Below are 25,081 nucleotides of genomic sequence, written 5' to 3' on the forward strand. Positions count from 1 at the left end.
CAACAAATACAATTGACACAGAAAATAGTATCATAGCTTGTAAAAAAATTGCCCTAAAAATGAAACTGAAGCTCAGTGAGTGACAGTCCGCGTTCTTTAGAGCAGGAACGACTGTTGCCCTGCAAAATGCGCTAAAAATAGTTTATAGCGAAGGCAAAGCATCGCTCTAGTAATTTTCAACAATTTCTGACACTTCCAAAGACATTTTAAGGCGTTAAATCTACATCGATTATCGCTTTAACAGTACCCTTCTCATCTACTACTTGTACTCCGCTTATGTTGCATACGCATAAAACATTTCACGTGACGCTACTGCCTGTACCCCCTTTTTCACTAGCTCATCCCCCAACTTTCTCGCAGCTCGTTCCCGTCTTCTATGCTACCTACTCCGCCCTGTTCGTGACCTTTGCCTTTGGCTGGGAAGTGACCATCCTGTTCCTTGGACAGCACGCGGCGTTTTACGCCGCGGCCACATTGCGCTTTCCTGCCCTTTGCTACGTGGTCGCCGCTGTGATTCACATGCAGAAGTTTGTGCTTCCTGTCGATCCAATCGAAGTGAGTCAACAAACGATCCTGTTCTAGGGCTAACAGGACACTCATTTCTGCGGCGTTTTTTTTTTTTCTTGTATCGCGCAACGCAACTAGCCCGCGAGTCGGTTCTACCGAATTTTCCTAAAAATAATAGCGATAGGCTTGCATAACTCTTCCGGCTATACCGCTGCCTAAATTGAGCTGAAATTTCGCACGAACGTGCGATTCCACCGCGTGATTGGTCTATTACAGCGTTGTTTTTTGCGCATTACTTGGCCGTTCCGATCACAGTGCTTCAAAAGTGTCCGTCGCCTCCAGTGGCGCCAATCAAGAAATGTGGATTACGCTGCAACGAAAACGTGACGACATCAGTCCCCACTACGGTGTGCCGCTACGGCGTTCTCCGTGTTGGTGAAAGATGTCTTCCCGGTTGCGTTGCAGCGAGAATGAACTTCTTCTGAATAGCGTTACCAAGCACGAAGCGCATTTCATATTTATTGTGCATGAAACGGTTAGCTGGGGGGGGCTCAGATTATGCCGGGAGACGTGAAACCAATTAAATCCAATGGGAAATGTTACTCCTATGCGAAGTTTCAGCTCAAACGAGCCCGTAGTTCAGCTTACAAGGTGATAATTCTTAAATTTTTTTGTAATTTTTAAGAACTCGCCTGAGGTGGATAGAATAATTCTTGCCATTCAGCGTGATTAATCGAAGAAGCGGACATCACTAGCAAGAAAAACAGAAAAACGTACTCAACTAATTAGAAAAAATTCACTAATTGACTTCCTAATTATTTACCTCACAGGAAATATTCCAATTTACGAATTGTAGCCAGTGAACTTGGAAAACGTAAGCCCTTGAAATGAATTTCCAGGATGACACCAGTTTTTAGATATTGTTTACGAAAGTGGGGAACCATATACATGGGTGTCCGGGATTCTTTTCTGCTTCGATGCACCAAAGAATGTTCTGTTTAAAAAATGGTAAGTGGAACAACAGTGCTTTATCATGGCAAGCTTTAGTGGCGCATATCTGTAAACTAGTGTCATTGTGGACATTTATTCCAAGTGAATATGCCTTGCAAACTCACGGGCCACAATTCGTAAATTGGAATATGTGTCGTAAAATAATTAACTAGAACGACGATTAGTGGATGTTGATCAATAATTGCAAATGTGTTATGATTTCTCGTCTAAGTGATGTCTGCTGTTCTGAATAATTCAGCTCGAGTACTAGAATTATGTTATGTGCAACATGCTATTTTTAAGAATTGCATAGAAGTTAAGAATTTTCACCCAGCATACTTATCGCTCATATTGAAACACCACCTGTTACACACTCTATGCACGGTGACAATAAAATGCGTACATTTTTCTAATCTCATGTAATCGCCACTTTTTGTCCTTACACAAAGGTGAATGTCTCGCAGGCTTGGATGTTTTAGCTATCTCTTGTTAAATGTGTGCAGTACGGTCCACTGTTAAAGAGAACACAGGAATGTCAATCCCATGTGAATTTGGCCCTCTGGCAAGTGTACAATCACCGCGCTGAGCAGCATATGGCTTCTGATTGGCGGCGCGGGCACCTTTCTACACACTGGTGCAGTGCATTGACATAGCTTCAGCTTGTACATGCACCTGCAGCACCAACAGAGTGAAAGTCGCACATCAGAGTGTTCCCTTTAACAGTGAACCGCACTGTACATCACAGATAGGTTAATCAACTATAAAGGGCCAATATGCAAAAGTTCAGCCCCCAAAATGCGTCGTCAAGTTATACACACTTGGATATAGTCTCCCTACTTATACATGATGTACCATGACAGCTCGCGTCGCAGTTATGATTTGTGCCTCTACCGTCCACTAAGAATGATGTGAACTTTAGGCCCAAAGAAAAGTATTCAATACATACGAACTCGGTGCGCAGCTCATTTATTTACCTTAAATATCACCAATCCCTTATAAAATTTGATATAGTCCACCCTGGTAAATGTTGCCGTGCTCATAATCAATAGATGTGTTTATTGTTTAGTACAGTGCACAGTGTACGTGTGTGCGTTATTCTGAACTAGCTTTTAAAGGCCCTTGGCCTCGCCCCAACTCCGTGCTATATTATGAAGTAGGACAAGTCATCGTGGATTGTATGTCATTCCTGTGCATGAAATGCGAAGCACGTCTTGAAAGAAAAAGGGACTTCGCCATGATCATGCATTCGGTTTCTTTCTGAGCCGTCCGGATACGTAGATTTCCGCGCGCGTAATGAAATTACGGCACTTTTGTCACACATACTTGTCGTGCAGCGCGATCAGGAAAGGACTCAACAACATCAGTCGAACTCATGATGGAAACCAAACCGCGTTTATGAAAACTACGAAAACCAAACTACAACCACACACAACGTTAAAGCACACGACATGACGCCCAAACTAGGCGAGATGAATCAAGGTGGACGTGTTTCCGAGAAGCAAAACAGTTCAAAACAAGCTCACGGTACTGTGGACAGGAGGCGACGGAAAGATTGCCAAAATTAGGAGCGATGACGTCACGACGTAGAACATGCCTCGAAGTTCGGACGGTGACAAAAAAGATGGCATCTGATGGACCGGGGACGGCCGCTTCGCAATCGGCCTGCCCATCAGACAGCTAGTGCTCCAGCCGCAGTGCTCTACGGATATGCGGCCACGATCGGTCGGGCCATGATCAGGGCTCCGCTGAACAGCTTAAGGATGAGACGACATGCCCGCGATCCGCAATAATGGCGGCAAGGTGTTTCACAGTAGGCAAAGCCACGCTCCGAACTGCAGTCTGAAACGCGTGTCTCGCCACGAAGCATTTCGCCACGTGTTCGTCATGTACGTGGCCCAATCGGGGCACGACCCATCCTCGGAGTAACACAGGAGCGCTATCGCTCATTTGGTTAGGTCACGCGCACGCGTGGTCCAATGGCTAATGAAACCATGGCGAAATTTGTGGTCGTCGGCTTCGTTTTTACAGTGAAGCTGTTAAAGGCTAGTTCCCCCATGGTGGCGTACATGTGTAGACACAAAACTTCCCACACATGGGCCGATCCCGCAGATAGTGCGATGCCGGGCCGACCCGCAGCGGAGATAAAGCAGGCGTTAAACACCCCATGCGTGGGCCGGGCCGACTCACGGCGGAGGTGCCGTTCGCCATTAAGGGACCCGTATACACAGCTTCACTGGTCATCTGTCTTCACAGAGTGGAAAGGCACTGAGTTGATTTTTTTTTTCACTCATAACAGTGCCCTTTAAAGAAGTAGACGTGGTAAAGTATTTAAGAGCTCCCCCACGATGGCATCGCTGATAACGCACTGCTACTACACTCGACAATTTAACTTTTGGGAAATATTCACATCCGTCTCTCATCATATGCCTTGAATACCCTATTTGAAATAACGAAACGCTGCTGATTTTGCCTAAAATTTCATCCTTGTCCCTTCGGTCTCCTCGTTGGATTCAACGTGAAGCTTTTTCTGTGCACAAGTTCATCCGAAGGCTATGGTTATTGTCACGTCGCACCCAGCTGATGCCATTGTACCGCTTCCGAATCTATACATACATAACAATATTTCGCTAAGCATACTAGAAGAATTTTACATTTAGTGCACCGATGGTGAATGTCATGGTGCACAGGTCCATAAATATAGAACACCAAATGTATTGCAAGTAGCCCTGAAATATTCGCCCGCAAATATGTACATGAGAGAATGAATTACCGTCAACATAAGTACCACAGAAACATTGCAAGTAAGAACAACATACGCAGAAAAAATCGAAAGCAAATTTTGCTTTCTCAACGAATGCCCGAAAAGGTACAAAGAAAAGCAATATTCCCATATTACCTATGCGGTTGCTTTGGTGGTTGAACCATTGGGTCTGCTTTCACGAAACCTTTTATGCTGCGATAAATTCACCCTCGAGTAGGAAGCTTTGCGGAAGTGACGGTAACATCGCGATGCACGTCATTCACGCCAGTGGCTCAGCGGCTATGGCTTTCTGCTGCGGCGCATGACTTGGTGAGATCCATTCCCAGCAATGGCGGCCGCATTCAGTTGGGGGCTTAGTACATAAATTCCCTGTACTTATATTTTTATGCTCACAGTGGTCAAAATTAGGAGGCCTCCGTTACGGTGTCCCCGATGACGCACTGTTCAGTTTTGTGGCGCTAAACCCGACAGTTTAACTTGCATGAATAATTTTACATATGTCCTTTTATAAATGATCGGTGCAAGAAGCTACCGTTACATCCGCAAAGCTTTTAAGCTAGAGTAAGAGTAAACAGGCAAGTTGCTCAGATTTGCCGCCAGAGTTCTGCTGGTGGCAAATCTGTTGTATGGAGGACGGCATCCATTGCCATCCTACGGCATTGCGCAGGACGGCATTGATTTCGAAGGTAGGTCAGTTGCTGCAAATGGGATAAATGAGGTGAACTCTTGTTTAGGGGCCAGGACTCTAAGCACTAACAAATTGAAAGGTCTGGCTACATTTTTTTTTCTTCTGTGGTTTTGTGGCAATCTGTGTGTTCGGTAACTGTACATCTTTTCTTCTTCTTCAGTACATGTATCCCAGGTACGGCCTGATGCCTTACAGGGCAGCCTTCGTCGGCTTTCACTGGAACCTCATGCGCGGACTCAGCTTTAGCCTGGACTACATTCGAGCCAAACGCGAGAAGCGCAGCGATGACAACCAAAGCGGGTGGCCGCCTTACTGGCAGTCGCTGGCGTACTTCCTCTACCTACCCACAGTCTACCTGGGACCACCGCAGAACTACGACGACTTCGTAGCTCAAGTATGTCAGAGCTATTGCCACTTTGTTTCGGAGCTTCAGACTGTCATAGATCCCGCAAAGCTCCCGGAAGTTAAAGATTTCGGGACCATGGGTAATGAGCTCTCGAATGCACAAGCTCACCATTACGTTACGGCGCTTTTAATGCGGTTAGCATTCTTCACATACTTGACGCACTTATCGGGGGACGACTTCCTATGTATCTATCTTTATTTGAATCTATCTGTGTATCTGCCTGTATATCTGTGTCCCTAACCATTTCCCTCCAACCTGGGTCTCTGAACGGCCCATGGTTGAATGGGTAGCGCATCGGGCTGCCTTGTTAAGGGAACAGGGGAATTAGTGCAAGCGGAGTAGTTGTGTTTCATCTATCTAATGTATACAGTGATCGTGATATATGCACAAGACACGTCTTTTTTGTCACCGTGGTTCTAGATCGTCAAAAATAAGGGAGTTCCTTTCAATATTTTTTACTATATGTCAATTAACGCTTAGTGCGACACTTTCTGTAGTTGCCCTCCGGATTTCTCGCGTCGTCGTCAGTTGCCATGGTAGCTAGCCTCTGCACCGTCGCCGGTGGTGTTAGGAGGAGGTGCTTCGTCATGACGCCATATGTTTCTCCACCCTAGCATACAAAAGATAGCGTGTCTAGCTTAGCGTTGCGAGTTTTACGCCAAGCGGTGTAAGGTTGCCTCCCCTCTTCCTTCATAAACCATGTCCTAGTAAGGTCCCCCGTCAGTCAGCTTCTGATAGATCACAGGGGAGCACACCCTGCCTACAATTCGAAAACCCGTAAGCATCACTGAGCAGCTGCTAAGCGTTGTCGCTATACGTCGCCCGAACCGAGGGAAGGGTCGACGTGCTGAGATGCAAGACAAGAGGACTGTGCATTTGCTACTCAGTGCGAGGTCTAGAGTAGCGTCAACGCGCGCACACATTTGAAGCGTGGCACAACTAAAGCGGGTCTGATTCTTAGTCGCGATCCTTTAAACGGTTCAAGTGCCGCTAAGTCACACGTCGACACAAGCGACTACCTGGGCATACGCAGATTGTAGAACACAGTAAGGGTAACGTTTAACCATGCAAATAATTATTGTAAATCTTTGGTAATCGTAATGGTCATTTTGGCCATGGTAAGGTCAAATGGAAACGCACCGAGCGTCTGAACACGCTCGCGGGCCCGCTAGGAGTTCATAACTCGAAGGACAGCTCAGCGGGATTAAATTGGACATTGATGTTGCGCCGTCACGTGCTCAACGATACACTCTCCAGGCCGCACGTTTAGTCACCCAGAGGGCTGCGACGTGACGTGCACAGAGAAGCACGCACTGGGCACCACATCCAAAACCGCGGAGCCACCGTGGCGGCGGAAAAGCACGCTCGCCTCGTGTCCCTGAGGCTCGGGTTCGATTCCCACCCAGACCAAAAGTTACCTAATATTGTTTTTGAAAGCAATTATTTACTTCGGTTACAGGAACTTCCCTAGGAAGTTTGACATCAGTCCGAGTATTTCTTTCTGTGGTTTTACCCTTTGATGTCGGTCATTTTCGGTACCATCATTCGGTCTCGCCGCCGACTACCATGCCGGATTTTCACGTAGTGCAGCATGTAATGCTTTCTCATTAAAAAGTCTGTCTTGATCATCTGATTATACCACCCCATTGCGTGCAGAGCACGCGAATGTTCAATTCTGCACATTGTCACAGTTTCACGCAGCCCGCGCTTTTCTAAACATCTCACCAAATTATTTCCCGCGCGTTGTTCAACACAAAGCTGTCCGGCTGTTCTTAAGAAGTAAGTGTGTTCCTCCACGCAGCTGAACAAGACGAGACCCCCATGCACGGTGCGGGTGACTGCTGGCGCCATCGGGAGGTTACTTCGTTCCGGCGCCCACTTCTTCCTCATGGAACTAGCTACTCACTTCTGGTACAGGTATGTGTACTACTTACAGCGAATTCGAATGCTTTGGTCGTTTTGTCGTTTTCCGGAAGCGCATCGGCCATGACGACCGCCCAAAGTTGAAGCAGTATGGTCGTAGTTTGGAATGAGTGCCTTCACATTTTCTATCCCGTTGACCTTAGTGATCGAATCGCACGGGCCTACGCCACCACTTTCGCAAGCATCCGATACTCTGCGTGTCGCATGATAGAAAATGAATCATATCTCGCCTAAATAATCCGTGCCCGATGCGTACCCGGGAGCCGCTTCACATACAAAGCTTCAGGAGCTTGTAAATTTGCCGTTTAACAAACCGTTTCTCTCGTGCGCTTTGCGTCCTAAGCTATTGAGGGACGAAGGAGTGGCTCTCCTGCAAGCGAAACCTCTAACTCTGTCATGATGCAATTCACTGTCAGCAACATCACTAGTGCGAAGTATCGTAGCCACGGACGACTCTACCAAAGGTTAAAATGCGTCGTTTTTGTTGTCATTAAGCACATACCAATCTTAACGTGCACTTGATACTTTGCACAGCCTTTTCCAATGCTCTGGCACATGGCGAAGTACGTTGTGGCTGAAGAAAAAAAAGAATGAGCAGCTTCTAACCAACTCAGTGACTGAAGATGCAAGAGCATTAATAGAACTTATTAATTAAATTCTTATTTATTGAATCATTAGGCGCACTTATTGTTCCAAAGAAACAATGTGGATTATGAGCGATTCCACCGTGCAGCGCTCCAGGTTAACTCGGAGAGGATGATCTGAGCGTACGCTCAAATCTAAAAGGTCTAACGCTTTTTCACTCCGCCTCCATCTCAACGCGGCCGGTTTGATCCGGAATCAAGCCCAAGATTTCTGTAATGCGCAGCGGAACGTCGCAGTCCGTTAGTCACCACACTAAGTGCCCGGACCATTGCTGAGATGCACAAGACTTCTGAGGTTTCGCCTCGGCTTGTAGAAAACATGCGTTGTGTGGTGTTCAACGTTTTCTTTGAAAACCCTAGCTTGTGCAGACATATCCTGCCACTGAACGGTACTGAGGATTGAGGAGCGAGGACGATATGCACGAATAAGTTCAAAGCTAAGCTTTCTTTTGGAACACCGCCCAACCTTGCTGATCGTGGCTGCGGCTGGTGCTTCGATTAGGCCACCGATTTGGGAATGAAGCTGGCCTTATAAAATAGAACCTTACACCGGTACTTGTTGGCCGGTAGTGAACCTCCCTTGCGTGGCAAGTGTGGTGACAAGCTGACCGTTCTCCACGTCTCAGTGGAGTGTCGAGAAGCGGAAGATGAACGAAAATAGCACTTTCCTATAGCATACTGATGCCACATTAGCCTTCATCCGGTATAGTTTCTTAGAGCAGAACCAATTTTGGATCATAAATCAGTCTTAAATTTTTTAACAAGCTGCCGATTTATTTCGCGTTATAAGCCCACGATATTCGCAGCACATCCTCTCGCGAGAGGCTGATGCTGCGGTAGTAGCGACTGGTATGGCGCGTGCTTCCGGGCCCTTGTGCTTAAGTGTCTTGGTGAGGCAGTCGTGCTACGTGCAGTGACATATTTTTGTACATCACCTCTTCGCTTTACATCGTTTCTCCATAGCATATGTCGTGTATCATTCTCTAGTTGTGAATACATCTACGTACATTAAAAAAAACACATTCTTAGGCCTCTACACCGCCGTTTTTCCTTGCCTTGGCCTTCATGGCATCACTTGGTCGACGTTCTCACGGCGTGCATTCGCATGAACTGCTCTTTGAATTTCGGCATAGCTTGTGAACGGTGTGTTGCATATCGCCAAACATTGCCGGAAATTAAAGAGGTGACCTGGGAGGTTCATAAACATAAACACTGGATTAGTGCACACGTTGCACAGAATGACAGGAAGGACAATGGCAGGCATAGCATTTAGCTTTATATATTGGATTTAAATAACCGCTTTAGGAAAGCTTCGCTTCTCATAGACATCAACATATTCTTTGGATTTCGATATCTTTTTTTGTTTTCTTACAAGGCGTTTTCTGCATTTATGACCTTGCTTTGCAACTTAGAATTGGATCTTCGGTGCTGGACACGTCTATGAAGGGTCTATGATCAAGTAGTACTTCTCGCCATTATGTTTTCCTTAGTAATTTCATGCGGTGAAACAATCGCCATGATTGAAAACCAGTCTACCGCCCACTGCTGCTTCCATTTACGTGATCGCCTCTCACTCTCTCTCTCTCCCTCTATCGGGAAACTTTACCTGCAATCGTATCTTTTTGTGTGTGTGTGTTCTCTGGGCTTGCAGTTCCGCGATGGCTGAATGGCCCTGGATGGCCGAGAGACTGGACCAGTTCACTTTGATCGGCTACGTCGCATCCCTGCTATTTATGTTCTACATGCGCTACCGGTTCACCTACGGCTTTGCCGGCGCGGTGGCCAACGCGGAAGGCATCGAAATCCCGCCACATTCTCCGTGCATAGCCATAATGCACAGGTGCTCGCACTTCTGGAGGTGAGTGGAATTTCTGCCGGTTGGTTCTTTGAAGAAATGACGTAAATAACCAAGGCTCTCTAGGCAATGCGATTCCTTAAAAGGAGAAAACTTGAGAATGGGGATGGGGGGGGGGGGGGGGCTTTTCTTACACTACTTTTCAGTGGGATATACGCAGGAGAGCATGTGGCCTCCCTTTACTTTCACGTATTTCATGTAATCTATGTATGTAATATGATAGACGCGACTCGTCTTTTACTCACTTTTGGCCCTGGTCATTTTTTATGGCACATCCAGTCATTATGGTTCATTCCTAAGCACCATATTTAGCGGCCAGCGATTGTAGCGCATGCCACCAGCTCAAGTTCCCCATGGGTAAGGCCTCGGCACACACAGATGCATATTGTGAAGCATGTGCAAGATTTAATTTACTGTGCTGTAAACCCACTAATACTTGGCGCAGCTCGCCTGCGCGTCACCATAGACTTTTCTACAGCAGAGAACTCTGGCGCTATTGGCTACGTGAGCTGAAAGCATGGTGATTCAGCCACTATGGAGATAATGGTTAGTACATGTATTTGATTTCGTCCTCATTGATTCCGAAGGCTTCGCGATTTTTTAAAGTGACGCCATAAAACAAGCTGTTGCAATTCAAATACCATGATTCGCAGCGATAACGCATGTGCGCTAAGTATTTTTGCCTCCTACGTTCGGAAAAAATAGAATTGCTTCGAAATTTGCGCCAGCAAAGGAAGATGAAGCATCGTTAACAAACAACGACTGAAGCCTCTGTTTACAAGCCGGGTTGCCAGTTTATTCGTACTTGCACCATGATGCTCTGGACTAACATGCTCTACCTAAAAAGTAGCGCATCTGCTAAAAGAAAAAGTTGTTGCAGAAACCGTGAAACATGATTGTCAAAGGAAACGAATAGCCTCTATTTCAACCTGCAATACTTTCGAATTATACTGTTGATGTCGATAGCGGTGTTTGAGGACGGCGGCCCAAAATTATCATCGACATGTTTTGATACAGCATCACAGAATTGGCGTTGTAGCTTGTTGTGTGCATATTTACCAGTGTACATGGCCCCTCCTCCTTGGGCCACAAGGTCTGCAGTATGATGTAAGTAATTAAAATAGACAGCATGACGGCATGACGACAAATACGAAAAGAGTGCTGACGATGGAACTGATGACGGCCAAACAGCGACGGCAGTGCGACCAAGGTGACATGACGACATCGGAATCACGACAACGTGAACGGCAACAGCGGCATGACGACAGCAGAATGACGACAGCAGCCTAGTGTAGACTTCGTGGCTTTGTGCACGTGCATTGCTTCGAGCAGTATTCCCTTCGTTGTTTTCCAAGTCCATCGATGCGTGTCCCCACTTTGCTCGTCGCAACTAATCTCAATGCTGAGTCAAGCATCGCAGAAATAGTGATGCACTACAGGCACAACGTTGGAAAAATAAAACTGTACCTTGTAATTTGGTGGCAAGCTTTATTTGAGGCCGAATCCACGTATTTGCATTACCCAATAAATAAAAACAAAAAAAGAATAGCGGAATACATGCGACTCACTCCAATTGGAAACTGTGTTCATCCTAAACATTCGGGGGTGAGGGAATTGTAATTTTTCGGCATTCCGTCACTATCGCAGTCGCCAGCGTGTTATTCAACTGTTGTTACGAAACTGTATGTGCATAATGACGTCTATTTTCTCGTTGATCGTGAAAAGCTGAAAGCCCCTGCTATTTACAAATAGCAAATCCAGTAGAGATTATATACCTACTCAGACGTTTCGGCTAATAGCGGGTGCAAACTCACCGCCCCTTTCGGGAGATCTGTGTGAACCAGAAGCGACCACACACTTTCACCTGCCGTTTGGCCTAGTGAATAAAACAGACAAGAAGAATGACAAAGGCAGAGCAACAGAAGCTGGACCCATATGCTCCACATGAACATCTGAATTTCTGCAATTCAACTATGCGCACTCGAAACTTGCAGTTCACCGGCACATTTTAACGCTCATAACCCAATTTGGGGCAGAAATCTTGGATCTTTTACTTTGGAACATGACCTCTGCCTATTGAATGACGGCATCCCAACATTCTTGAAAGGGCCTAGACCTGAGTTTGGTGTCGCGGTGCCTTACTTCGAGCTTCCACTGGTTTACTGTCTTAGAAACACGTGGAAGTGACCGTATTCCTACTTACATTGCCGTCATTGTAGCCACGCCACCCCTTTAAAGCACTGACTCTCCACCAAGGCTGTTGAGAAGTTGATGTTGAAGAAGACTCTTATGAGGCAATTGCAGGTGACTAAGTGCTAGTAAAAGGTCTCGAATTGTACGAAATTCACTTCATGGAAATTTCGGCAATGGACGAACCTTTTTCCATAGAAGAACTTGAAGCTGCTCTAGCCATTTGCAGGTGTTTCTATTCAACCGGACGTCTCGTGGAGTGACGGAGTTGTTCCCTCTGAGTGGAAGCATAGCCATCTTGCCCCAATATTAAAGCAAGGAAAGTGCCCCCTTGAACTGACGTCATATCGACCGCACGCCAGCTGTGTTGGCGAGTTGATGGAAAGGGTGATCCTCACACACCTCGACTTGTTTCTTGAACATTAAAATGTTTATCCCGTCGCGATGACAAGTTCTCGACGAGGCCCTTCGTCAGTCGACAACGTCATTGATTTTGTGTCTTCGATTCAACAGAAATCATCCAAACGCCTCACTGTAGCGCTATCTTTAGATGTGAGGGGCGCTTATGATTATGTTTCTCACGAAGCCATTCTTGACGCGCTCGTGGGTGCCGCAATCGGAGGCCGCACTTTTCGGTAGATTCAGAGCTACCTGACACAAAATGAGCTTCTTCATATTCACCGAGGATGGTGAAACTACCGACCACTACACCAGTCGTGGATTTCCACAAGGTGGTGTTTTGAGCCAGGTTTTTTTCAACTTGACTCTGATTGGGCTGGCGGAACCCCTGCCACAGTCGGTCAGTCTTCCCATTTACGCGCATTACATCTGCATCTGGGCTTCAGGAGTAACTCGCCAGTAGGTTCGCGCAAGGTTACGAAATGCTCCAACGATGACGCCTGCTTATCTTCAGAAACAAGGACTCGGAGTTTCAAGAGGAAAATGCGCATTAGTCCCATGTACACGAAAATAGATGACTAGATACCCGGTGTCAATTAAGAGCCTGCCAATCTTGTACAAAAGAACCCATTGATTTAAGGACAATTGTCGACCACAACCTCTCCAGGAGCCCCCATGTATCCTACCGAAGGAAGACACTCCTATCAATCAGTCACCATTTCAACGCCATCGCTAGAAAAGCATGGGGACTGTCGTTGCGCTCTACACTGTAAAAATTTTTACAAGCTTAAGGGTGCCTTCTTGCCACATTGGAAATACCGTTAGCGCCTTACAAAAATTTAGAGGCCGACAACGAAGCTCTACGTATACCTGCGAAGAGAAAAGACGTATTTGAAAACTATTCAATCATTCTGACATCCTTGGGCACTCTGAAATATCCGACAAGAGAATTTCACAGGGAGAGATGAAACTCTCCTTTCTGTTGGATATTTCGGTGCGCCCAAGGCTCTCAGAAGGACTAAATAGTTTTCAGCTGTGTCTTTTGTTGTCACACGTCTGGTTAGAGCTTCGTTGTCGTGTATAAATTTTTGTAAGGCCCTAAAGGTAAGGGTGTTACCAGTGCGATACGAAAACACCTTTGAGGGTGTAAACACTTTTACAGTGCACGCTCCAACTGTGGAAAGCACTCTTTATGGGTTTCTTTCATTAGAGTACTCCCGTGTTCTCAAGCACTCGGAGGACAAATCTCAGACTGCTTGAGAGCATGCAAGCTCAAATGCTTAGAACCTGTCTGGATCTATCGCGACGCGCTTCGACAGCCACAATATTTACCATCACTAGAGAACATGCCATGAGTACGTGCATCGCCACAGACGCCCTTAGAAGTCATCTTCATCACCTTACCCGACTCCCCTGTCAACACCTTGGTTTTCCCTCGCAAGGTAGACGAGAGGCAACTTTTTCGCGTATTGTAGCCTCGTACCGATCCTCTCTTCCATCCGATTTTACGCCTGCAGCAAGATCACCTTGTCCTTTGTGCTGTCTCCGGCAGTCATAAGTGTGGCTTTCTATTCCAGGAGTCGCAAAGATGTCGGACTTACCTACTTGTGCGCTGAATCAAGTCACTTTACATCTGCTGCATGATTCATACTCTAATCGAGTTCACATTTATACAGATGGATTTTCGCCTCTAACCAGCTCTATTGATGCGGTAGTCATTCCGTAGATGTCACTCTGCAAGACGATCAAAATCAGCCACGTCACAACATCGACAGAGTTGGAATTTTCTGCCTTCCGTAGCGCTTTGCTATATGTGCAGCAACAGTCACCAAATCACTGGGCTACATTCTGGGACTCAAAGGCAGCCCTTCAATCACTCTTATCAACTCTGCCCCACAGCCCACATGAACAAGTGGTAGCAGACACACTATTACGCTACCATCAAGCGGTGCACAGAGGCCACAGCATTTTATTTCAGTGGCTACCTGGACACTGCAACAGTACTGGAAATGACAGTGCCAAAAAAGTTGCCCCTGTGGCACATGGTGAATGTTAAAGCATCTCGATGCCATTGTCGAGAACGGATGCAGCGCGGCACCTCAGCAGTCTTGCCCACATTATTACTCTAGGGAAATTGAACACACGGGAGTTAACCAACCGCCGCCTATATGTCATGGACCCGCACATGAGATTAAAACTTTTACCAGGTTATATGTAACGGGAAGAAACGTTACAGTGCCGGCTGCGAGTAGGAGTTTCTTTCACAAACGCCGGCGCATTCCGAATCGGAATGGCGAACAGTTCCAATTGCAGCACATGTGGCGTCGAAGAAACGACCAAACATCTCCTATGTGACAGCCCCGCATACGAGGATGAGAGTAGTGACCTTCACACAGTTTTGGGGCACTTAAACGTCTAGGCCTTTCACAGAGGAGAAGGTCTTGGACCCGTGGCGTCATGCGTCTGCAATGTACAAGGCCACAAAGGCGCTGGTGCGTTTCTTGAAACGCACTACGCTGTATGACCGCCTGTGAGTGACTCAGCAATGAACACTTGTTTGTGTAACACTGCAAAATGTGAACTTCTTTCTTAATTTTCCTCTTTCAGTGCCCTTTGCGCCTTTCCCAGTGCAGGCTAACCTACCGGGCTCAGCCTGGCTAACCTCCCTGCCTGCTCCTTATGGGATCTTTCTTTCTGAGCTAACAACAAACAGCTTCAATCCTGAGGTGGCCCATTCTTCGTAAGCTAACTCACGCGTGGTGTGGCTAGGCCACTGAGCTGCTAGGTCATAGAATCAATTTTTGATGTATCCGTCTCTAAACGGCGTTGGCTCTTTGCTCTTTCTGTGGGCGAATATCAGAGAGGAGGTACCCTTGCTGTTCATTATCTCACATTAAAATGGTTCCACAATTGTTTTTATGCATTCCTCTTTTCAGGTATTTCGACCGCGGCATGCACAAGTGGATTCGAAGGTATGCAATGGAGCACTCAAAACGCTTCTCCCATTGTAGTTTAAACGCACAGCCTGGCGTAGCCACACAAACGTTATTAGAAATGTGTCTCAATTAATTACTCTCACTTTTGGGCTAAACAATTCAACCAGGCATATCTTCTGCGACCTCTCGATGTACCGTTTCAGGTTCTATTTGGGGCGCAGCTAAGCTTCGTGACAACTAAAACATTCATATTTGAAAGAGGCCTCAAATTGGACATAGAAAAGGCGAACCAAAAAAATATGCAAAACCCACGCACTATGGGACTCGATGTAAGCGAAGATTTGTCTGCTGTTTGCGTTCATTGACGGTATTTTGTGGTGATATATCGACGGCTTACTACAGTCGGGACGGGATGTTAAATGTTACCTTGCCTGCTCCGCTTGTCGTGTTATTCTTGCTCCGCTCGACGCTTTATGCGAGCATTCGTCTCCTCGGCACTAAACGCACGCTACAGCGCCATTCTGGGTTGTAGCTCACAAACCTGCCTCCTCTCTCTCTCTATTCCCTCACTAACATTCACCCCACCTAGTTGACCTTGCGGGTGAGCACGGAGACAAGCGCGACAGCTCCTGCACTGCCTTTGTGGGGAGTCACGCCTAGTTACGGCGTCCACACGGCATTGTGCAATTGCGGCGCAGCGTAAATGTTGAGACGAGCTTCTCGGATCGCCGTTCCTTTGTGCCACACTCCTGTAACGTACTAACGCGATAGTGTTAAGGGCCCCGTGTCACCGAAAATCCAGTGTCGACGCCGCGGGCATTGCTTGGCGATTTATCATCCTGAACCACTGCCACGCAGGCCCTCCACGTGGCGCATACCTTGCCATACATTCTTGACAAAGTTATTCCTCGTAATTTCTAAAATGACAGCTCAGAAAGAAATATCGTGAACTAAAACACTGACAGCGCAAGCGTGTTATGTTTTTGTGACATGGCCACGTCTCAACCACGTCGCGACGCGGCTGGCGTTAGTGCCGTGCGCTTCAACTACGTCTCCACGTAGCCGGCGTTAGCGGCGTGCAAGACCACAGCATCAGCAACAGCGGAAAGTTGAGGAAAGAGACAAAGAAAGCTTAACCTTTAAAAAATAGCCAACCCTTCCCCTACCGGAAAATGCGGGTAAGCGAAGCTTGTCCGGCATGCAACTGACCTTCGTCACGGTTATGTAACCCACAGGCAACAGTACGGGATCACTTCGGCCTTCCGCTATGTCAGCTCGGCATCTTCTCGTTGCTGTCGGATTGCCTGAGCTCGGGCGGCCGTACCGACGGCGAGCCCTTTCACGGGCGAGTTCTCGCCGCCACTCGTCGAAGGCTGCCCGTTCCTCAGGGGAACGCACAACGTGTGGCTGTCCCATCCGTTTTTCGATACTGAATTGAATGGCAACGATTGCGGCGTAGCACGCGCGACGCCGTTTCCTGCCCTTTCCCTCTCCTGTCGAAGCGAAACGGCTGTGATTGGTTGCGCGCGTGGTGTAAGCGCACGCCTATGCGTCTGGAATCCTTGCTAATGACTCACGCTCGGCCGCCGGCGCTGCTGTCAACTCATCAAACCACCCGTTCCCGCAGGTGCTCTGCTCTAGGAGCAACTGGCTTGTTTTTTTTTTCGCAGGACCACTTGGGAGCCAATAGAGGCTTCGCTTGAAAAGAATAGTGTAAGATGTAGTAGACTGAAGCTGGGACCACATGGTGCGATTTCGGAATGGAATGCCGTAGATGGTGGAAGATGATGGAATGTGTGTGTGAAGTGATTTTTAAAGAGAAATGGAAGAGATAAGTGCAGTGCCGTAACTGTCTCTCACAGGAGGAGGAATGTCGTAGGTCACCCCTGCTGCTGCGTACAACGGTGTATACGGTGCACGCGGTGTAGTCTAGCTCAGATATCTCACCTGACTTCGCAGTGCTAGATGCCGCATAATGTCTTATCCTGCTCGTTGCTATAACTGTGTCACCTGTGCCTGCAGCTACATCTACGAGCCGATCGTAGGTGGCCGTCGCAGTGTTCTCCGGTTGCTGCTGGGCACGGCGGTGGCCTTCACCTTCACCTGGGTCTGGCACAGCATGTTCACGAGTGACGGTGTCTGGTGCGCGCTCAGCGTGCTCGGCATAGCGCTCGAGGTGATCACCATAGAGGCGAGGAAGTGGACGCCCATCAAAAACTTCGAGGTATGGCGCCTATACACGCGTCGTTGTGACAACGCAATGCGAGAGGTCGTGCTGGGCTTCGCGAATGGCGTAGGTTTGGCTGTGTTGGTATTCCGCGTTAGCTACGCGTACAACGCACGACAATGAAGGGACGGCGGAAACAATACAGACGAATCTCAGAAAATTCTACAAGTGTTTGTTTCAGAACGGTGTATGTATGTACAAGGAAGAATCGCAGCTCGCGCAAGGGCTTCACGGACCCTTCAGTTAACAGAGACATGATAGTTCCTAAGAGGCATAAAACAAAAGCGGAAATCACGCCACGAATAAATATAAGAATCAAGTCGAAAAAAAAAATAATAGACGATACTGCAATGCGTCGATTGGTGCACATGGTTCAAATAACCTAACTGATATTTATTATGCTTTTTTTGCGAGAGATCAACATATAGTGCATTATCTTACACTTGGTGTCGAAAGTTTCTAGAACGAAGGATCCAAAAAAAGCTTTACATATTCCCAGCCTCTGCAGGCATTCTGGTATTCGCATTTGTAGGTTGTACTGGACTATAATAGAACAACATGGTGAATATGTTTTCACTTGCTACAGTTACAACTTTCTCGAAAATTCGGCGTTTTCTTAGATACCCCAGTCCGTGAGCTTCTAACTCCGACTGTACGTGTGCCCCACCGTAATCTCTTAGCAGCTTCGCTAATTTGTCGCGTTGTCTGCACAGATCTCAGCACTACGCTGTTTTGTTCGTGCTGGGCGCTAATTACTAATTTTTGCGGCGTTTTAACAGTGCCTACTTGATTGTTTGTAGAGAAAAATTAGTAGCTTTTATTCGAAAGTAATGAGAAGCGCGTGTTTACTACTGATATTTTCCCGGACAAGACCTACATTGAAGCAATTAGGCTATAAATTTTTGACGCCATACGAATGTAGTCGGTGCCGCTACAGTAATAAAGGAAATTGTGAACCTCGTTTTGTTCGACAAGAATGTAACCATTTCTTAGGAAAGAAGTGAAATGGTAGCATATGCGTACTTTTGAAAGACTACCAGTCCGGGCTTTCATACAACGCTTCTCTTTAAAGAGTCCATATGAAGAAAATGTGATTGCATATATCGTCCAACCACTGTGCGAACGACGTGCGATTCTTGTAGCACTTACCACCGAAAGAAAGTTTAGCTTTAAAGTGGAAATGAATTCTCTGAAAATATGGAATGTGCATGAAGTTTCGTGAAGTCGCAAGAATTACCCGTTTGCTCCACAGCCTTAATAATACCGCACCGGCTGCCCCCGCGGATCATTTTCAACCCAACATCTTCGACGAATGGTATTATTGCCGCAGATTTTATTTTGCGCAGGGCATGCAACGTGTTCTTTTGCAGGACACGACAATCTTGGGGCGCTTTCTTGCTACGCTGAAATTACTTTAGAAGTGGGGCACAAAAATTTGAAAGCTAATGGACTTTTTATTTTTTAAGGAGGGTGAGGAGTTGGCAAAGGGGGAGAATTAAGGTCAGCTTCGTAGTGCACGTTGGTGGTAAAGGAGAATTAGATAAAATTTCACTTTAATATCTATACGCGCATTTTGAGACTACCTACTGGCCAGGTGTCTATAAAGACCCACAAGACTGTCAGCGTCAATTCGTCCATTTGAAGCAAAATCAGTAAATGTAGGGTTCTATAAGAAAGGAACCTCAAGCGCATGTATTCGGCATTTACGTTCACTGCTGTCTCAGAGCCGCTACGTGGCGTCAGCTGAGCGGATGCGAGTGGCCAGGGCCTTGCTGGGATCCCCGCACTTCCTGCTCACCATTTGTGCCTGCCTCTTCCACTTGGCAGAGCTGGACGTATGCCTCGTCATCTTGGGAAGAGTCCTAACCGGTAAGCTCCTTGAAATCAGAGGTTTGACGAAAACTCGTGCGGTCAGGGGATGATCGTTGACTGATGAGTAATAACGGGCACCGACCACAAAAATAAGCGTACAAAATAAAGAGGAGACGTTCCGGCTCCAATACGCGAACGTAGTTCACAATCTCGTGGATTGTTAACACGGCTTCCGTATGGGAGTCCGAACGGCTCTTGCTTTTTCTAATGCCTTATTTTGTTGCCAGCTTTCAGGATTATTAAACTGTGGTACGCCTGTTACAAATGTGTCGAGCTGTCCTTCATCGCCTGCTGAGCATCGTTCTTGCCACCAGGCGCCATTGTGGTTCACGCAGTGTCTCTGGAGTTCCACTACTAAGCACGAGGTCGCGGATTGGATTGGCTGCTGCAGCGGCTGCACTGCGATGGCGACAAAAATGCAAAAGACGCACGTCTGCTTGAATTTAGATTCATGTTAAAAGAACGCATGATAATTAAAATTAATCTACATCCTTCTCTTCTGTGTAGCTGATGTCGCCAGTATTGCTTTGGGGACGTCAAACATATCGAGGAACGAGAGGACGTGCCAGACTTCATCCGCAATTGTAAACTTCTGGCTTATAAATACGGTGTCCAAGACGGAAGATTTTCCCTAACAGATGCTTCACCACAAGGTTCACCACAATGTAACGAATGGGCGTGTCAAGTTCAGACAGGGCCAAACCACGCCACGATATCGATTTCGGCCATGCTTGCTGTTTGAACGACAATAACTGTAGCCACCCTTCTAGACTACTCAGGGCTACGTACTTGAGGACTAAGTGCTACAGAGAAATCCGTGTCAACGTACACTATATTTGTCGTTGCTGAATAAAAGCGAGAAAAAAGAGGGAACATTATTTTGAAAATTACAATTCGTATCAGGCCCAAAGCAGTCAAGACAAGCACAGAAATCCAAGAAACGATGTGATTTGAAAGATACCTCAGGAATACTGGGCTAATGGTAGAGATACCCGAGGAGCATAGCGTTTCGCACAATATTAATTAGATGGAAGTCTGGCGCCACCGCCTATGGGAGTTGTCTAACGGGCGCTGTGCCGTTATGGGAATGACAGTATATCGGTGTGCGAGGCCTGTGTTGGCTAGTGCTGGGAAAGACTTCGTCCAAAACCTGGATATGGCTGCGCAGATAATGCGTACTTAAACTGAAATTTTCATAAAAAGGTTCTTATTCACCCATTTTACATCTTTCAATTAGGTTTACTCAACTGCTGTCCCTGATCAAGCAAAGAAAAGCAATAATAGATGACAAACTGTTCCAAAGCGAGCGCGAACCTTGTCGTCTGTCCTCCAACTTTAGCTGCCCGTTAATACTTTTTGCGTTCCGTATAATTCCACAACCAATGACAAGTTGTCATGATTAAAGAAAACATCGTTTTTGTGTAATAACAAAGCCGAAACAGCTTTTTGCATGCTCTTTCAGCAGTAAATGAATCATTGTGACAGACGGAAGAGCGCTAGCCAGAGACGTCTTCACTGTGTGCTTGCTCTCCTAGAACGATGCCAATCCGAATCCACAATATACCGGCATTCCCATGCATACCACAGCGCAGCAGCGCCAGATTTCCCTCTAGGTAATAGTGTGAGAAACTTTATGACGATGAGTAACACATGGTACATAAGCGTAATAGAGTAGATCTGTCAGCGCATGAAAAAAATTCAGGGGACGTTAAGTTTCCCTTAGTGGAAAAGTTGCGCCAACGCGATACAAATGGGCAATATCTGTACCAGGTGATCATTCCTGAGTTCCAAATAATTTTAAAAAATCACCTCCCCCAGACAGCAGATGGTAGATGCCTTGTAATCTAATTGGCTAGATATCGTAAACTGCAATATGTGCCGAGGAGTAATTGATGAAGAAGATAATTAGTGCATTTTCTTCAATTAGTAGTTTATTGTGTGCTTGGATTTCTCGTCCAAGTAATGTGCGCATGTTTAACTGTTCTGCCCATGGAGTAGAATTATGCTATCTGCCCCACGTAGTCTTCAATAATTTCGTAAAACTTTAAAATGTTCACGCGGTATGGGCACTACCCATGGTCAAAGCAAGCAGAATGAACAAAGCTGCCACATTAGTCTCGTCGGTCATGGTGGAATTAGAGGAGCGGCATTCAAAAAAAATGACGCTAACGTCGCCGTGGATATCTTATCCGCGCTGCGATTCCCAGCGTAGCTATGATAGATTAACGCGGCATCGAAAGAGTCAGTGAATTATGGGTTCGTTGCGAAGGGTTGTCGCGTGTTCCCGTGAGCAACGAAGTATTTTATATCTGCTAACCACAGTGTTTTTCGAACACCTCTCAGAAAATGTCGGTCAGCGATTATTGCCTATCCCCTGTCAAATACTGATATGCAAGTAGTCACTTAACCCTTTAAATGGCAAGATAAGAAAGACCTGACCTAAAATGTTATTATTTGTTTATTTCTTCTTGTTATTCTACAAATACATCGCAAACGAATTATGAAAGGGTTTCTCTGAAAACGAAGCGGGATACAGCGAGTCGAAAATATTGTTGACCAGCTGGTTAAAGGCAAATATATGGTCCAAACTTGTGTTTGGTACTTGTGTTTGCTACTGACAAGGTAAATGTGTGTTCTTGAGATGCGTCTTAATGGGGAGGAAAATTTTCGCATTAGCAATAATATGACTGCCACGTTCGCTAACACGATACCGACCAGATCTTCGGGTTTTGTCACGAGGACATCTGCTGCTGCTCAATGTTGACACATTTGTGAGTACTACTATGGCACAACCCAGACGCCTTAGAGGCACATATTTATTGCCCATACCCAATGGTATATACCCAGTCACCCCAGTGACACGAACGCGAATTCGGCAGGGGCACATACCCAATGCCTCGTAACCAGTTGCCCCATTTGCACAAACTCGGTAACTACAGGGACACAGGTCCACGGCATATACCCAGCGGCACCTCGCAAGTCGCCTCAGTGGCACAACCCAGACGCCTTAGAGGCACATATCTATTGCCCCTACCCAATAGTATGTACCCAGTCACCCCAGCGGCACGAACGCGTATCCGCCAGGGGCGCATACCCACTGCACATACCCAGTGCCTCGTACCCAGTCGCCCCATTTGCACAAACTCAGAGGCCCCGTGGACTGATGCCCACTGTACGTACCCACTGACACGTGGACCGTCGTCCTAGCGGCACAAACACAGAAGCCACAGGGGCGCTTACCCCCTGCACATGCCCCGTGGCAGGTACCCCGTCGCCCCAGTGGCTCTAGTACGCAGAAGCACCAAGGAGAGCTATCTGTTGGCACATACCCAGTGACCCTAGTGCAGACACCTAATGCACATACCCAATGCAGATACCCAGTCCCCCATGCAGCACAGCTTTAGGCTGCACCGTCACCGGGACCGAACAATGAAAATGGCGAGATAGGCTCACCCGCCAAAAGCGGCTGGACTCGAAGAAGAATGCTTAGCATTGAAACTGGCATTTTCGTCCGAAAGCGAAGCATTGAAAGCGATGCTTTAGCGCTTTTGCTTCCAAAACGGTGTGCTAACCGAATCTTCGGATGGTCGCTGTGATTCTGAATCTAATCTGGTCGATTCTGGAGTCACTTGGTATCAAGGAAGAGCGAGAGTGATTGCTGAGAGGAAGATGGCCCGATTCGCCCTAGGGGAAGATGGCTTCTTCTTGGGCGAGTTGGTGTTTACCTAACATGGCGCGCTTTAGCGCAAAATTTCGAAGAAAAGAAAACAGAGAGGTAAAAGGAAAATAAGAGAGATAGTGAAAGTGAGGCCCTAGGAGAAAGTGAGAGGGACATAAAGATAAAGGAAGGGAGAAGGTCGCCTGGGAAACAGCGCCCAAGGAGGGCAGCGAGAGGCAAGCACAGAAGTTACAAGTTTACAAGCATGCGAGCGATTCAGGCCTTCTGTACAATAAAATAAAACGATTCGCTGATTCATGCCACTCTGTGGCCCTGGTACAACAAAGACAGCGAAGCTGTATAAGCGACTGGCACGCTCTTGGGAAGTACTAAGCGTGTGATTGTGGGCGTTTCCTACGATGATTCATCAACAACGCCGCTTACACCATCAGTGGCGTAGCTAGGTCGTCTGGCACCCGGGGCCCTTAGTTCTTCCGTCACCCCCCCCCCCCCGGGTGTAGTCGAGGAAGGCGAGGATATCGACAATTTTCGGGTGTCTTCAGACGTATATGACCCCCCCTACTGGCCCTGTGCACCTGGGGCCCAAGGCCACCCCCCCCCTTTGCTACGCCACTGTGCACCATCTCACCAGCGTCCTGGTGATACGCCTGACTCGATGCATCTACGCAGGCCACGATGGTGGACAGTGCCATCGGCTTTCACATCTGCAGCCGTATAAACTTTCCCGCCATGGTCAAACCGCACCACTAGCACGGGGAAATGTTCCACCAGTCCAGTAACCCCAGCACCCCCCCCCCCTCCCCACTTTCAGCAACGGCTGTTCTGCAGTTTGTATATTTATGAAAAGCACTTTCTGTTTCTTTATTGACCTTTTTTTTGCTGAGGAACCTGTGTCTTGTATAACCCTCTTTTTATGTTTATTTTTTTGTGGGACATCTGCATCTAGTGCAGCAAAGTAGTTTCTGTACTATACGTGCCGCATCTGGCTCCTGAAAGGCTTGGCGTTATGGCTGATGGTCCCACATGCTTGGCGTACTTTCTGTTGATAAGAAAGTCGAGGCCTCTGGATCGCAGTATTGTGGCGGTTCGTATCAGAACTTTCATCGGATTTTAAGATACTTAAGTCCACCAGAGACACCGGGCGTAAGGCTAAAGCAACTGAGTATGTTCTGTAGCCGAGCCGCTGTTGAAATTCATGCGCCGCTGCGCAAGACTTGGTCTCTTGTTCTTTTCGTTTACTTCGTTTAAAAACTACCTAAAATCTCATTGTTGGAACAAGGTTCCCTTTTTGTCTCTTCCAGGTTTTCCTCTCCCCATGGTTCCCATCTTGGTGGTCCTCTACAGCGCCTGCAACGTGGCCATGGACGTGGCCGAGTGGCAGGCGTCGGCCGTAGCCAAGCAAAATCAAGCTTGGTCGTCAATTACACTTGACCGCACCGCGTGACATAACTGTTTCGAACGGCATCAATCGCATGTTGCTCCTTTTGTATACTAACATTGGATTAATATCGTTAGTAGTAGAAATATTTTAGAGCTAAGGTGTGTATAAGAGTTTCCCGGTGGTTATTGAGTGGCAGTGGTGGCAGCGGCAACGCGTTTCCGTGTATTGAACATTGTGGTTCTACAGGCGGGCATTGCGCGCAGTGGCACACGCGCTTTGTACAGAGCAGAGCCGGTGCCGTGTAGCCTGCGTGTTACATATGAACATGCCTCTGATAAAGCGGGCGCTATAGTAGCAGTGAGCTAGGATCTAGGGGGCGTTCGGAAACACTCGCCTATTTTGAAATAATTCCAATGAATAGAGTGAAATACTTTCGCGCAGCCTTGGGTAGATATCGGCTACGGGCCAGCCAGGCACAAAGGACTTCGAAAAAAAAGTGTCAGGGATCTATCATACAGCTTCGCTCACTGTGATTCATGAGTTGTTCGCATATGCACACATATACAAAAGCTTTTGTGTGCGTCTGATGTTTCCTTTTTTAATAAAATATTTTCGAAAACAAA

The 25,081-nt window shown here is 47.0% G+C and overlaps 1 protein-coding gene and 1 long non-coding RNA gene across 2 annotated transcripts in view; one reads left to right on the forward strand and one right to left on the reverse strand.

Annotated features, from left to right (window-relative positions):
* The window catches only part of LOC129385743 (uncharacterized), a 141,999-nt gene extending 124,685 nt beyond the window's left edge, over nt 1-17,314 (reverse strand). Inside the window, exon 1 of the long non-coding RNA XR_008613279.2 lies at nt 16,509-17,314. This is a non-coding gene — a long non-coding RNA (uncharacterized lncRNA). The remainder of the gene's footprint in view (nt 1-16,508) is intronic.
* Nucleotides 1-25,081, forward strand: part of LOC126534304 (protein-cysteine N-palmitoyltransferase Rasp-like) — a 51,788-nt gene extending 26,707 nt beyond the window's left edge. The window contains exons 5-12 of the mRNA XM_050181579.2: nt 361-555; nt 5,107-5,340; nt 7,154-7,269; nt 9,571-9,777; nt 15,300-15,335; nt 17,322-17,523; nt 19,251-19,395; nt 24,379-25,081. Coding sequence (XP_050037536.1) covers nt 361-555; nt 5,107-5,340; nt 7,154-7,269; nt 9,571-9,777; nt 15,300-15,335; nt 17,322-17,523; nt 19,251-19,395; nt 24,379-24,521 — 1,278 coding nt within the window. The 3' untranslated portion in view covers nt 24,522-25,081. The remainder of the gene's footprint in view (nt 1-360; nt 556-5,106; nt 5,341-7,153; nt 7,270-9,570; nt 9,778-15,299; nt 15,336-17,321; nt 17,524-19,250; nt 19,396-24,378) is intronic.

Source organism: Dermacentor andersoni, chromosome 7 (assembly GCF_023375885.2).
Source record: "Dermacentor andersoni chromosome 7, qqDerAnde1_hic_scaffold, whole genome shotgun sequence".
NCBI lineage: Eukaryota > Metazoa > Arthropoda > Arachnida > Ixodida > Ixodidae > Dermacentor > Dermacentor andersoni.